Source organism: Gigantopelta aegis, chromosome 13 (assembly GCF_016097555.1).
Source record: "Gigantopelta aegis isolate Gae_Host chromosome 13, Gae_host_genome, whole genome shotgun sequence".
NCBI classification, from domain to species: domain Eukaryota; kingdom Metazoa; phylum Mollusca; class Gastropoda; order Neomphalida; family Peltospiridae; genus Gigantopelta; species Gigantopelta aegis.
In genome coordinates this window covers 11,940,335-11,957,306 of record NC_054711.1, presented here as the reverse complement: position 1 = coordinate 11,957,306, position 16,972 = coordinate 11,940,335, and the positions used below count along the sequence as shown (strand labels likewise).

At 39.4% G+C, this 16,972-nt stretch overlaps 1 protein-coding gene across 1 annotated transcript in view; it reads left to right on the top strand.

Annotated features, from left to right (window-relative positions):
• LOC121387050 (serine-rich adhesin for platelets-like) overlaps window positions 1–16,972 on the top strand; it is a 97,934-nt gene that overhangs the window by 50,203 nt on the left and 30,759 nt on the right. The window contains exons 2-3 of the mRNA XM_041518062.1: window positions 444–589; window positions 16,018–16,108. Of these exons, the coding sequence (XP_041373996.1) occupies window positions 444–589; window positions 16,018–16,108 (237 nt within the window). The remainder of the gene's footprint in view (window positions 1–443; window positions 590–16,017; window positions 16,109–16,972) is intronic.

Below are 16,972 nucleotides of genomic sequence, written 5' to 3'. Positions count from 1 at the left end.
ACTTGGATCAGCAATTTTAAGTTTCTGTTTATCTCAAAATCTGCTATAAAGATAAAAATGGAACACGTGTCTTTAACCTAGTTAAGGGGCGGGACATAACCCAGTGGTAAAGTGCTCGCTTGATGCGCAGTTGGTCTGGGATCGATCACTGTCAGTGGGCCCATTGGGCTATTTCTCACTCCATCCAGTGCACCATGACTTGTACATCAAAGGCCGTGGTATGTGCTATCCTGTCTGTGGGATGGTGCATATAAAAGATCCCTTGCTGCTAATCGATAAGAATAGCCTATGAAGTGGCGACAGCGGGTTTCCTCTCTCAATATATGTGTGGTCCTTAACCATATGTATGACGCCATATAACCGTAAACAAAATGTTTTGAGTGCGTCATTAAATAAAACATTTCCTTCCTTCCTTCCTTAACGTATTTCTGTTTGTTTTTCAGCGTGGCGAGTCTCGTGAGGGTCTGATGAGAGAGCTGGATCGTGAGAGGATGTTGCGAGTCGACGCCGAGCACCGACTCCATGACATGCGCGTCGAGAGTGACTCGTGCAGGTCGCGACTCCAGGCCCTGCAGGACGAGTTCAGAAAGTAGGTCATCAGTTGTTAGATCTTTAGAGAAGTAGGTCATCACTTGTTACATCTTTAGAGAAGTAGGTCATCAGTTGTTAGATCTTTAGAGAAGTAGGTCATCACTTGTTACATCTTTAGAGAAGTAGGTCATCAGTTGTTAGAACGTTAGAGAAGTAGGTCATCAGTTGTTAGAACGTTAGAGAAGTAGGTCATCAGTTGTTAGAATGTTAGAGAAGTAGGTCATCAGTTGTTAGATCTTTAAAGAAGTAGGTCATCAGTTGTTAGATCTTTAGAGAACTAGGATATCAGTTGTTAGATCTTTAGAGAAGTAGGTCATCAGTTGTTAGATCTTTAGAGAAGTAGGTCATCTTTGTTTATAGAAATATAGGTCATTATATTTATATGTAGTGGCAGAACGTAGCCTTCTTGTGAAGCGCCACTACCGAATAGATCCTTTCCTGGACAATGCATCATTTTTGTATGTAGTGGCAGAACGTAGCCTTCTTGTGAAGCGCCACTACGGAATAGATCCTTTCCTGGACAATGCATCATTTTTGTATGTAGTGCAGAACGTAGCCAAAGAGGAAAGCGCCACTACGGAATAGATCCTTTCCTGGACAATGCATCATTTTTGTATGTAGGGCAGAACGTAGCCTTCTTGTGAAGCGCCACTACGGAATAGATCCTTTCCTGGACAATGCATCATTTTTGTATGTAGTGGCAGAACGTAGCCTTCTTGTAAAGCGCCACTACGGAATAGATCCTTTCCTGGACAATGCATCATTTTTGCATTGTCACAAAGAGGATTGGTGTGGGACTTAGCCCAGTGGTAAAGCACTCTTTGATGTGCGGTCGGTCTGGGTTCGGGGAGACAAAGCCATTACTGTTCTCAATGATATTCACGTCTGATTGAGCCAAGTTGAGGATCTGAATATAGAAACATCCACAAACCTATCAGTGATAAGATGAGGAGTAAAAATCTTAGAAATGTTCATCAGGCCAAATATATCCTGTCTTTAAAGGATATCCAACTCTCATATATCTTGTCTATAAAGGATACCCAACTAACTGTCATATATCCTGTCTATACAGTTCACAAAGCAGAGATCAAGTCATCTAGGTGTAGCTGGGCAGCAAGAGTTTCCAATCTTTTGCAAGTGTCAAATGGTTTTGGTCAGAGAGTTGATCAAAGAAAGAAAGAAATTTTTATTTAACGACGCACTCAACACATTTTATTTACGGTTATATAGCGTCAGACAAATGGTTAAGGACCACACAGATATTGAGAGGGGAAAGCCGCTGTCGCCACTTCATGGGCTATTCTTTTCGATTAGCAGCAAGGGATCTTTTATATGCACCATCCCACAGACAGGGTAGTACATACCACGGCCTTTGATACACCAGTCATGGTGCACTGGCTGGAACGAGAAATAGCCCATTAGGCCCACTGACGTGGATCGATCCCAGATTGACCGTGCATTGAGCGAGAGCTTTACCACTGGGCTACTACCTGCCCTGGAGAATTGATCAAGTTATATATATACAATTTTTCGTAAGATTTAATCGGTACACTGAACAGACTGAGGTCATGGCTAAAAGATTAACCGATAATCAAGACCCAAGATTTATCCATAATCAAGACTAAGATTCCTTGATAATCAAGACCAAAGATTCACCGATAATCAAGACTATACATGAAATATTTATCTATGCTGGAAGGGTGAAAACCAGGCCATATTTCAAATCAGCAGAAAAATACTACTTTCCACATGCCTGGTTCCAATTGAACTGCTGGATGTGTCAGGTTGTCAGTCAGTGTGATATGACTAATGAATAAACAGTGTTGGATCTTCATACTGGCTGTCAGATCGCCTGTTTGCTTTTGCTGCTAGGTCGTGTGTGGTCAAATGTGTTTCAGCAGGGCTCTGGAATCTGCCTGGTCCAACACTTTTGATAGTTCTTTAAAAAACCCACCCAAAAACCCAAACAGATTATTATGGGCACCCCATTTAGTGACAGAAGGATTTACAATTTGCAAGATATGTTAATAAATTAATCAAATACAATGTAACTGGGTCTTGCTGAATGAATAAACATTGGATATATATAGAGATAAAATATTTTGAAAGCATATACAGTTGAATTTCGTTGGGTCAAACTCAGAAGGGTCGAATACATCGCAACGCTCGAACCAAGAATGAAGTACCGAGTTACACTTACACGTTGTTGACACTTTCTCGAAGGAAGGAAATTGTTTATTTAACAACACACTCAACACATTTTATTTACGGTTATATGGTGTCGGACATATGGTTAAGGACCACACAGATATTGAGAGAGGAAACCCACTGTCACCACTTCATAGGCTACTCTTTTGGATTAGCAGCAAGGGATCTTTTATATGCACCATCCCATAGACAGGATAGCACATACCATGGCCTTTGATGCACTAGTTGTGGAGCACTGGCTGGCCCACTAACAGGTATCGATCCTAGACCGACAGCACATCAAGCGAGCGCTTTACCACTGGTCTACATCCTGTCCATTATAAGGCATAAATTACATTGAATTGGTCTTGGGTGAGTGATAGGGAGTGGGAGTGATAACCACCTTAAACCTATAAAACTTTTAGAGTCTATAAACTCGAGACTTTAAGCACGGGCCCTGGTGTTCTGTGGGTTTGGGGGGTGGGACGTAGCCCAGTAGTACAACGCTCGCTCGATACGCAGTCGGTGTGGGATTGATCCCCGTCGATGATCCCATTGGGCTATTTCTCGTTCCAGCCAGTGCACCACGACTGGTATATCAAAGGCCGTAGTATGTACTACCCTGTCTGTGGGATGGTGCATATAAAAGATCCCTTGCTGCTAATCGAAAAGGGTAACCCATGAAGTGGCAACAGCGGGTTTCCTCTCAATATCTGTGTGGTCCGTAACTATATGTCTGACGCCATATAACCGTAAATACAGTGTGTTGAGTGCGTCGTTAAAAAAAGTGTTTTTTTTTCTTTTTTTCTGTGGGTTTGAATACCCATCATGCAAAAATTGAAAATCAAATTAAAAGGTGTGATATCATAGAATGGATTAATATAAGTGGTGCGTAACATTAGGATATTGTATACCTTTAAGACTTGACTCCCAATATAAATATTAAATTTGACCTAGATAATCCTCTGTCTTCTGTCTTATGACTTGGTTCCATTTATCATTAATCTACATTTGATATTTCTGTCACTGGAAATCCATAAAGTCGGTTCCCTAGGTCTTCTTGATGCCGCTTTATGCCACCCATAAGGCCTGGGTATTGGGAGTGTAATTGAATTGCGGTATGGCGGCAGTGTTGACGGATGGGATATGTCAGATGGTTTCATGGACTGCGTAGGACAGATGTATTTTCACAGCCAGTTTGGCTGCACATGACTATTCTGATTAATGTGTGTACAGTGCAACCTGTGTATACAGGACACCCAGTTGGCTGACATGTCACCTGTATAGACAGGACACCCAGCTGGCTGACATGTCACCTGTATAGACAGGACACCCAGCTAGCTGATATGTAACCTGAGTATGCAGGACACTCAGCTAGTTGACATATAACCTGTATATACAGGACACTCAGCTAGTTGACATGTCACCTGTATAGACAGGACACCCGGCTGGCTGACATGTCACCTGTATAGACAGGACACCCAGCTAGCTGATATGTAACCTGAGTATGCAGGACACTCAGCTAGTTGACATATAACCTGTATATACAGGACACTCAGCTAGTTGACATGTAACCTGTATAGACAGGACACTCAGCTAGTTGACAAATAACATGTATAGACAGGACACTCAGCTAGTTGACATGTAACCTGTATAGACAGGACACCCAGTAGCTGACATATAACTTGTATAGACAGGACATCCAGCTAGCTGACATGTAACCTGTATAGATAGGACACTCAGCTAGTTGACATATAAACTGAATATACAGGACACCCATATATCTGACATAACCTGTATAGACAGGACACCCAGCTATCTGACATAACCTGTATAGACAGGATACCCAGCTGGCTGACATGTCACCTATATAGACAGGACACCCAGCTAGCTGATATGTAACCTGAGTATGCAGGACACTCAGCTAGTTGACATATAACCTGTATATACAGGACACTCAGCTAGTTGACATGTAACCTGTATAGACAGGACACTCAGCTAGTTGACATATAAACTGTATATACAGGACACCCATATATCTGACATAACCTGTATAGACAGGACACCCACCTATCTGACATAACCTGTATAGACAGGCCACCCAGCTGGCTGACGTCACCTGTATAGACAGGACACCCAGCTAGCTGATATGTAACCTGAGTATACAGGACACTCAGCTAGTTGACATGTAACCTGTATAACAGGACACTCAGCTAGTTGACATGTAACCTGTATAGACAGGACACTCAGCTAGTTGACATATAACATGTATAGACAGGACACTCAGCTACCTGACATATAACCTGTAGTTTTTCCACCATCCCAACTCATGCCTCTTGACTGGTATATCAAGGCTCTGGTGTGTGCTATCATGTCTTAAGGGTTTCTGCTAGAGGGTGGAATGGGTATGGTGCCATATCCAAAAAAAAATTTGCTGATTTTTTTTGGTTTAACTTAACCGTTTGACAAAATTAATTACTCTTATCATTACTTTATGATTTTCTTAACCATAAACATAATTGTTTTTTTTTACCTGTCTCGGTGACGTCGTGGTTAGGCCATCGGTCTACAGGCTGGTAGGTACTGGGTTCGGATCCCAGTCGAGGCATGGGATTTTTAAAATGTGTTGAGTGCATCATTAAATAAAACATTTCTTTCTTTCTTTTTTTCCCTCTGATGACTACATGTCAGAATTACCAAATGTTTGACACCCAGTAGCCTGTGATCAATAAATCAGTGTACTCTAGTGGTGTCGTTAAACAAAACTAACTTTTAACTGAAGGCTACATGTCAGAATTACCAAATGTTTGACACCCAGTAGCCTGTGATCAATAAATCAGTGTACTCTAGTGGTGTCGTTAAACAAAACTAACTTTTAACTGAAGGCTACATGTCAGAATTACCAAATGTTTGACACCCAGTAGCCTGTGATCAATAAATCAGTGTACTCTAGTGGTGTCGTTAAACAAAACTAACTTTTAACTGAAGACTACATGTCAGAATTACCAAATGTTTGACACCCAGTAGCCTGTGATCAATAAATCAGTGTACTCTAGTGGTGTCGTTAAACAAAACTAACTTTTAACTGATGACTACATGTCAGAATTACCAAATGTTTGACACCCAGTAGCCTGTGATCAATAAATCAGTGTACTCTAGTGGTGTCGTTAAACAAAACTAACTTTTAACTGAAGACTACATGTCAGAATTACCAAATGTTTGACACCCAGTAGCCTGTGATCAATAAATCAGTGTACTCTAGTGGTGTCGTTAAACAAAACTAACTTTTAACTGATGACTACATGTCAGAATTACCAAATGTTTGACACCCAGTAGCCGGTGATCAATAAATCAGTGTACTCTAGTGGTGTCGTTAAACAAAACTAACTTTTAACTGAAGGCTACATGTCAGAATTACCAAATGTTTGACACCCAGTAGCCTGTGATCAATAAATCAGTGTACTCTAGTGGTGTCGTTAAACAAAACTAACTTTTAACTGATGACTACATGTCAGAATTACCAAATGTTTGACACCCAGTAGCCTGTGATCAATAAATCAGTGTACTCTAGTGGTGTCGTTAAACAAAACTAACTTTTAACTGATGACTACATGTCAGAATTACCAAATGTTTGACACCCAGTAGCCGGTGATCAATAAATCAGTGTACTCTAGTGGTGTCGTTAAACAAAAACTAACTTTTAACTGATGACTACATGTCAGAATTACCAAATGTTTGACACCCAGTAGCCGGTGATCAATAAATCAGTGTACTCTAGTGGTGTCGTTAAACAAAACTAACTTTTAACTGATGACTACATGTCAGAATTACCAAATGTTTGACACCCAGTAGCCGGTGATCAATAAATCAGTGTACTCTAGTGGTGTCGTTAAACAAAACTAACTTTTAACTGATGACTACATGTCAGAATTACCAAATGTTTGACACCCAGTAGCCGGTGATCAATAAATCAGTGTACTCTAGTGGTGTCGTTAAACAAAACTAACTTTTAACTGATGACTACATGTCAGAATTACCAAATGTTTGACACCCAGTAGCCGGTGATCAATAAATCAGTGTACTCTAGTAGTGTCGTTAAACAAAACTAACTTTTAACTGAAGACTACATGTCAGAATTACCAAATGTTTGACACCCAGTAGCCGGTGATCAATAAATCAGTGTACTCTAGTAGTGTCGTTAAACAAAACTAACTTTTAACTGAAGACTACATGTCAGAATTACCAAATGTTTGACACCCAGTAGCCGGTGATCAATAAATCAGTGTACTCTAGTAGTGTCGTTAAACAAAACTAACTTTTAACTGAAGACTACATGTCAGAATTACCAAATGTTTGACACCCAGTAGCCGGTGATCAATAAATCAGTGTACTCTAGTAGTGTCGTTAAACAAAACTAACTAACTGCAGGGCTTCTGGAATGTTTATAAAATCCACTAGCCATGGGATCAGTAATTTAACTTTTTTTACTAGCCACTATTAAAAATTCACTAGCCCTACTTTACTTTAAGTTAATACAATTTTCCTAAATAATAGTAATAATCAGATATTCACCTAAAGAGGGAGATAGAGCTTAAAACACTAACATTGGGGTTTGGGGTGAGGCAGGATATTCATATTTACAAAAGAGACTTAACTGCAACATTTGAACCAACAAACTTCACTAGCCATCGGGCATGGCAATAGTAGTTATTTACTAGCCCAACATAGAATATCACTAGCCACGGGAGTAGGACTGCCATAATCTAGAAGCCCTGTAACTGACAGATCCACTGTTTGGCTTTGCTGAGCAGTAGATCTTGTAAACAGCTATTTGTCGAGGAAAAACTCTCAGTCATAGAACAGAAATATCTGCTGTTGGCGATAAGATGAATTTGAAATAAATCTCTGTCCATTGCAGAGTTAGATAACAAGATTCCCAACCCATTGTTTGCACTGGGTAAATAAAGAAACTCGGGAAAGAAAAAAAAAATCAAGTTAGGCTAATTTCCGTAAAGTCGTCGGCAGTGGCGATCAATAGCGATTTGACCGATGCCGCTAAATGCTGCCATTTGCGATGAATGCTGCCTCTGGAATTACTCTTCTTTGATGTCAGTGGAGTGTTCCGATTGAAATGTGTTTTGTAAGATGGCTACTATTGGAGAAGAGAGTTAATAATTTTATTGAGTGTTTTCCTGCTTTCTTTCTCTTCTTTTCTTTCTCTTCTTTTCTTTCTCTTGTTTTCTTTCTCTTGTTTTCTTTCTCTTGTTTTCTTTCTTATGGTTTCTTCTCTTTTTGTTCTTTGTTTTTTTTGTTTTGTAAATGCAGCTTATTAGAGAAATTGTGCTAAATTGATTTTAGCTTAAATCAGTGGTCAGTTAGTAAAGATGTGAAGTGAAGTGATAATAATAAGAACACAATGTATGTGATATATTTTCATGGGGTTAATGCGTTTTTTTTTGTTGTTTTTTGTAACATTATTCGAGAAATTGTGCTAAATTGATTTTGCTTTAAATCACAGTACAGTAAAGATGATGATTATGATAAATTAATAATAATTATATAATATATTTTTATGTTTTTACTCATTATTGGGAATGCAAGGGCTCTTATATGTGCACCATCCCACAGAACGAGAAATAGCCCATTGGGCCCACTGATGGGGATCGATCCCACACTGACCGCGCATCGAGCGAGCACTTTACCACTGGGCTACTTCCTGCCCCTGTAAGCAAGAAATAACCTTTTGAAACGGACTATAGAGCTCATCTCCAAAACTGTTACTTCTCAGAGGTACATGTACGTGCATTAAAAAAAAATATAAAATACATTTCGTTATATTAAAACCTCTAGGATGACTAGAAACACGTAGAAATATATAAAATACATTTCGTTATATTAAAACCTCTAGGATGACTAGAAACACGTAGAAGTATATAAAATACATTTCGTTATATTAAAACCTCTAGGATGACTAGAAACACATAGAAGTATACGGAAATGGATAATCAAAACAATAAACTCTCAAGTAATGTCTAAATTTAATTGTTTAAAACAGCTTAAAAAAGTGAAAAATATTCCATAGTGTTTAAAAACTAGTCTGTCACTTGGATAATTGGATATCAATCATTTGGTAATTTTGACATATATTCTTAGAGAGGAAACCTGCTACCTTTTTTCCATTAGTAGAAGGGATCTTTTATATGCATCATCTCACAGACAGGATAACACATACCACAGCCTTTAATATACCAATCGTGGTGCACTGACTGGAACGAGATCAATCCCACACTGACTGTGCATCAAGCGAGCCCTTTACCATTGGGCTACGTCCCACCACATTACTTTAAAGAAGACAAACTTTAATTGTATTCTAATGACACCAAACACAATGCGAAAGATTGGAAACCTACATGTAGAAAGAAAGAAAAGAAAGAATGAAAGAAATGTTTTATTTAACGACGCACTCAACACATTTTATTTACGGTTATATGGCGTCAGACATATGGTTAAGGACCACACAAATTTTGAGAGGAAACCCGCTGTCGCCACTACATGGGCTACTCTTCCGATTAGCAGCAAGGGATCTTTTATTTGTGCTTCTCACAGGCAGGACAGCACAAACCATGGCCTTTGTTGAACCAGTTATGGATCACTGGTCGGTGCAAGTGGTTTACACCTACCCACTGAGCCTTGCGGAGCACTCGCTCAGGGTTTGGAGTCGGTATCTGGATTAAAAATCCCATGCCTCGACTGGGATCCGAACCCACTACCTACCAGCCTGTAGACCGATGGCCTAACCACGACGCCACCGAGGCCGGTCCCTACATGTAGATGACTTGATCTCAGGGGCCTAATTCACAAAGGTCTTTTAGGCTCTGCTTGACAACAAAGCATCCTCTTTGCAAGTCTTTTAGCCTTGCACTGCGAGATCGCAAAGTTGCGAGAGTTTAGTGAATTAGGCCCCTGGTTGGTGAACTGTACAAGGTCAGTTATATTTGGCCTGATGAACATTTCTCAGATTCTGATACCTCATCTTATCACTGATAGGTTTGTGGAAAAAGAAAGAAAGAAATGTTTTATTTAACGACGCACTCAACACATTTTATTTACGGTTATATGGCGTCAGACATATGGTTAAGGACCACACAGATTTTGATAGGAAACCACTGTCACCACTACATGGGCCCCTCTTCCGATTAGCAGCAAGGGATCTTTTATTTGTGCTTCCCACAGGCAGGACAGCACAAACCATGGCCTTTGTTGAACCAGTTATGGATCACTGGTCGGTGCAAGTGGTTTACACCTACCCATTGAGACTTGCGTAGCACTCACTCAGGGTTTGGAGTCGGTATCTGGATTAAAAATCCCATGCCTCGACTGGGATCCGAACCCACTACCTACCAGCCTGTAGACCGATGGCCTAACCACGATGCCACCGAGGCTGGTCAGGTTTGTGGATGTTTCTATGTTAAAATCCTCAACTTGGCTCAATCAGACGTGAATGTCTCATGACTAACTGACCAATAAGAACAGTAATGGCTTCCTCTCTCCATTACTAACAGTTAGTTTGTTTGGTTTAATAACACCACTAGAGCACATTGATAAATTAATCGTCATCTATTGGATGTCAAACATTTGGTAATTCTGACATCTAGTCTTAAGAGTAAATGTGCTATATTTTTCCATTAGTAGCAAGGTATCTTCTATATGCACTTTTCCACAGACAGGACATCACATACCATAACCTTTGATATACCAGTCGTGGTGCACTGGTTGGGATGGGAAGAAATCCAGTTAGATAATGGTTCCACAAGAAGGGATTTGATTCTATCCTACAGACAGGACAGCACATACCATGGCCTTTGGTATACCAGTCGTGGTGCACTGCATGGTTGGGATGGGAAGAAATCCAGTTAGAGAATGGTTCCACAGAGGAGATTTGATCCTTTCCTACAGGCAGGATAGCACATTCCATGACCTTTGGTATACCAGTTTTGGAATACTGATTGAGACAAAAAAAGAAGGAAAAAAAAAGAGGGGCGAGGCGTAGCCCAGTGGTAAAGTGCTTGCTTGATGCGCAGTTGGTTTCGGATCGATCCCCGTCAGTGGGTCCATTGCGCAATTTCCGGCTGCAGCCAGTGCACCACAACTGGTATATCAAAGGCTGTGGTATGTGCTATCCTGCGGGATGGTGCATTTAAAGATCCCTTGCAGCTAATCAGAAAGAGTAGCCCATGAAGTGGTGACAGTGGGTTTCGTCTCAATATCTGTGTGGTCCTTAACCATATGCCCGACGCCATATAACTGTAAATAAACTGTGTTGATTGCGTCGTTATATAAAACATTTCCTTCCTTACAAAAAAAAAAACCCACAAAGAAAAAAAAAGAAAAAACCTCCCACTCAATGGGTCAGCCGAGGAGATTTGATCCTACATGAACTGTCCAAGGTCAGCTATATTTGGCCTGACGAACATTTACTCAGATTCTCACTCCTGGCCTTATCACTGATCAGTTTGTAGATGTTTCTATATTAAGATCCTCAACTGGCTCAATCAGACGTGAATATCTCCAACTAATTGGCCACTGGGAACGGTAATGGGTTCCTCTCCCCGTTACTGACAGAGATCTGTATGCCGGTGGTGACAACAGTGAGATATAACTTCTCTCACTTGATTGAAGATTAGACTAACCCAGTGGTAAAGCACTCACCTGATGCGCAGTCCGTCTAAGATCGATGCCCGTCCGTGGACCATTGGGCTACTGCTTGTTCCATGCAGTGCACCACAATTGGTATATCAAAGGCCGTGGTATGTGCTATCCTGTCATGGATGGTGCATATAAAAGATCTTTTTCTACTATAATGGACTGGTATATCAAAGGCCATGGTATCTGCTATCCTGTCTGGGATGGTGTATATATAAAAGATCTGTTGCTACTATAATGGAAAAATGTAGTACTTAGGTTTCCTCCAAGACTATATTTCACGATTACCAAATGTTTGATATCCAAACAGAATAAGCAAATCTCGCGGATACTGCCACTGATCTGTCGACTGGTGGTGCCAGCAGTGGGAGATAACTCTCTGACTTGATGGACTAGTTCTGTTAGGTACTTTCCACGGATATCCTGGCAGCTCCGATATATAATGTCTATAGTTCAAACATCAAGGTTTTTAAGTTCATCATATGCCATATCACCAGTTGTGAACTTCAGCCAAGGATTTATTGAGGTATTCTGCGATACCGATTATAGCCTCCGTCCCCAAAGTTTGTTTTTGTATAACGACACCACTAGAGCACATGGATTTATTACTCATCAGCCCATTAGTAGCAAGGGATCTTTTATATGCACCATGCCACAGACAGGATATCACATACCATGGCCTTTGATATACCAGTCGTGGTGCACTAGCTGGAACGAGAAATAGCCCAATGGTCTACCGACAGGGATCGATCCTGGTCCAACCGTGCATCAAGCGAGCGCTTTATCACTGGGCTACATCACGCCCCTGTCTTGGATGAAGGAGGAAGTGATCAGAATCTGCTCATTGGGCTTTGTTAAACAAAACAATTATTTGTTCAGTTCCAACATACATGTAGCGTTATGGTTAGGCCATAATAAAATAAATCCCATATTTTCATCCCCACCCCCATTTTATCTTACACCCTCCCCCCAAATTAGCCTTTAAACATATATGATCTGTGAATATGAAATAACCGAAAACTGATTAATCAATTAATGATACATGTACTGATATTTGGGGTGTTATAATATATATATATACAGATTGGGGAGGGGGGTGGCCTTAAGTTACTTAATTTTTTTGTGTGCAGTAAAGCTGAATGTCGGACATCCACACATAAAAATCAATTTCAGTTTCGCTCGCGTTGATTTTCAACTCATTTCAACATACAGCAAATTTCCCGTTTTTTCATGTCTTGATTAAAACATTTACATGTGGAATTGTATTATGGCTATGGCTATAGGTTTACATACATCTGATACCAAACACACACACACACTCTCCGGACATGTTGAAGCCAAATAAGATCAACTCTTTTACTGATCATTCAGAGTGGGTTATAGATTTCCTTAGCTTTGAAATCCGTGTCTGGTCACAAGTCAGAAACGTTGGGGCTAGAGCATTTCATCGTCAATTTATTCAAGTATAAAAGTCAAGATTTATTTTTATTTTTTTGTTTTTGTTTGTATATGTTGTCATTTTAACTGAATTTGTTATATTTACATATGTTTTATTTAATGACGCACTCAACACATTTTATTTATGGTTATATAGAGTCGGACATATGATTAAGGACCACACAGATATAGAGAGGAAACCCACTGTCACCACTTCATGGGCTACTCTTTTCGATTAGCAGCAAGGGATTTTTTTACATGCACCATCCCACGGACAGGATAGTACATACCACAGCCTTTGTTACACCAGTTGTGGAGCACTGGCTGGAATTTACATAGGAATTCCAGGAATTAGCTTACACAGATGATTTAAGTGGAATATAGGCTGTGTTATCATTCCTAATTCTAATTAATTGAGTTTGGTTTTAACATTATCTATTACAGAGTATTATGCCAATTTATCGGTTCCCTTTTTCAGACAGACAGACTTTAATTAATACCAACAAATCTATTGTGTTCTGTTTCTTTTATCTCTGTATTATTGACACATCAATTGTTAGTCTAATACTTCCCCTCATTTTTTTCTCTCCATTAAATCAATTGTGTGAACAAATGATTGAGGACCAAAATACAAATTTCTTTTGATGTTTTTTAGCAATAAAATTCTGTTTGTGTAGGTTGTTGCCTACAGGCACTGCGCGGCACAATTAATTTGTTCCGTTATATTAAATGTCTGTGTACTCAGACTTTTTGGACTCAAATACGTACATAATTGATGATGCCTTCCAACATGTGGGGTTTTTTTAATTACAGGGAATTGTTTTATTACAATTATACGGTAGTAAAATGCTTTCTTTGTCTTTATACCTGGTTTAAAAATGACTCAAAATAGATATCACGGCTAGGACAATAGAACAGAAAGAAAAGAGAAAAAAGAAGAAGAACATAATTAAAAAGAAAGATAAAATAGGGAAATTTGGCTCTGCATGTTATCCCATGTTTAAGAGGGTAAGACGTAACCCAGTGGTAAAGCGTTCGCTTAATGCACGGTTGGTCTAGGATCGATCCCCGTCAGTAGACCCATTGGGCTCTTTCTCGTTGCAGCCAGTGCTCCACAACTGGTGTAACAAAGGCCGTTGTATGTACTATCTTGTCTGTGGGATGGTGCATATAAAAGATCCCTTGCTACTAATCGAAAAGAGTAGCCCATGAAGTGGTCCTTAACCATATGTCTGACGACATATAACCATAAATAACCATAAATAAAATGTGTTGAGTGCGTTGTTAAATAAAACATTTCTTTCCTTCCCATATTTGCAGTGTACAAAGAGGTGGTTTTTCTTTTCTTTTTTATTATTTTCTTTTCTTTTCTTTTTTATTATTTTCTTTTCTTTTCTTTTATTCTTTTTTTTTTTTTTTTTTTTTGACAGAGTGAAATATGATAATGGTGAGAATAGAGTAGAAAATTATAACTTTCAAAGTAGAACTAAATGACAAAAAAACAAAAATTTATAATAATGAATCAACGTGCTCGAGTAATCTCTTAAACAAAAGAAACAAACAAATTGATGGGTTTGGTTCCCCTACCCCTACTGGCATATCTAAAGCCATGGTATGTGCTGTCATGTTTGTGGGAAAGTGCATATAAAAGATATCTTAATGGTAATAGAAAAATGCAATGGGTTTGCACAAGAGACTATTAGGACTCATGCTAACTAACGGTAGCCAAATTAACCATTAGGTAATGTTTATTAAAAATGGCTAATAAAATTTGCAAATGGCTAAAATTATGGCTAAGCCATTTTCTGGTCTATATGTTAGAGTTATCAAATGTCTGACATCCAGTAACTAATGATTTTAATAATCAGTGTGCTCTAGTGGTGTCACTAAACAAATGTTTAACTTTTTAAATTGTAAATGAATATGAAAATAAATTGAAATGATGACAAGGAAAAGAAAGGAATATAAAATGACTGTCTAAAAAATTGAAAATAAATAAAAACATTACAAAATATAATTGTACGTGTGTTCGCCTAGTGGTAAAGAGGTTGCTTGATGTGCAGTCAATTTGGGATCAATCCCGTTGGTGGGCCCCCCTTTAGGCTATTTCTCATTCCAGCCAGTGCAATATGACGGGAGGTGGGATGGTGCATATAAAAGATCCCTTGCTACTAATGTAAAAATTACTGTCCTGGACAGAGGAGCCAGTGAAAGGTGACACCAGCGCCCATGACAGGCGTGCGCTACAACATCTTGTTCTGAATGTGTTTGTTAAATCCTATGACCTGAGCTAGAGTGGAAAAATGTCGGTGGTTTCCTCTCTAAGACTATTTGTCAAAATTACTAAATGTTTGGCATCCAGTAGCCGATGATTAATACATCAATGTGCTCTGGTGGTGTCATTAAACAGAACAAACTTTGTACGTGTGTTCGTGCTGCTTTATATGAAACAGGCAGTACATCAGGTACCGTAACAATTACCAGGTGATATTACAGGTTAGACCACTTGGTTATCTTATCACAGGTGGAGGCTCCTGACAGTCGTGTGACTGTTCAGATTACAGATGTAGATAAAGAAGTGTTCTGTCACATTAAATACTGAATGAACCGCAAAGAGCCAAAGCCAGTCTTACCTGGTACCACCTCAGTAACAGTTCACTCCGCAAAGAACTGCAGGTACATTAAAACTGTTATTAAACACTGTAAATAACCGCAGTGCAAATAATATCTACCAGGTTTTAAGAGGTGTACACGTAGAACCTTCTAAGAATGACTAAACACTGTAAATAACCGCAGTGCAACCAATATCTACCAGGTTTTAAGAGTTGGAGCAGTACCTTGAAATAAGAATGACTAAACAATGTTAACGACCGCAATTCATCCAGTAGCTACCAAGTTGAGATATACCATACCTAAAATGTGTATAGGATTTCTTACAATTTTGGAGACTTTTGTGGTAAGTTAACGTTTGTGTGTATATACCTGTATGAATTTGTTTTTTCACCTTCGTGAAGTACAAAGGTCAGATTTGGATATTACTTTTCCCAATGGAGGAGATGGCTCGCAGTATATAATGAGGTGTATGTTTGTGTGTTTCAGAATGGAGGAGATGGTTCGCAGTATGCTACAGTACAAGGTGAAGATCGACCAGCTAAAACAGGAGAAGACAAATCTTGCGGCCACGTTTGAGGTAACGTTTTCTTTAGTGTTGGGCATTGGTCGGAATTTGGGGCGTGAAGTAGCCCAGTGGAAAAGCGCTCACCTGATGTGTGGTCTGTCTAGGATCGATCCTCATGAGTGGACCAATTATGCTATTTATCACTCCAACCTATGCACCACAACTGGTATACCAAAGCCTGTGGAATGTGCTATCCTGGCTATGGGATTGTGCATAAAAAATATCCCTTGCTACTAATGGATAAATGTAGCGGGTTTCCTCTGATCACAACGTGTCAGAATTACCAAATGTTTGACACATAATAGCCGATGATGAGTAAATCAGTGTGCTCTTAGTTCGTCAGAATTTCATCCTTGGTTATGCATTATGGGCGGAATTTAGCTCATTGGGTTGAGTACTCGTTGGTCGGTCTGGGATCGATCACCATCCCCTGGGCCAATTGGACTATTTCTCGTTCCAGCCCATGCACTACGACTAGTATACCAAAGGCTGTGGAATGTGCTGTCCTGTCTATGGTATGGTGCATATAAAAGATCCCTTGCTACTAATGGAAAAATGAAGCAGGTTTCCTCTCTTAGACGACATGTCATAACTACCAAATGTTTGACACCCAATAGCTGATGCTAAATAAATCATAGTGCTTATGAGGTGTCGTTAAACAAAACAAACTTTAAATTTATTGATGCAGTAGAAATGTGCTCGACAGAATTTATTTGACATATTAATCACTAATACACACACTACAGGAAGAAACGGTAACCTGTAATAACCTACGTATTTAAAGGGACATACCCTAGTTTCAACCCGTGAAAATTAACACTAAGTTTAGTTAATCTACAAACCTGTAATGCATTTGGATAAAGTTACAGTCAAGTG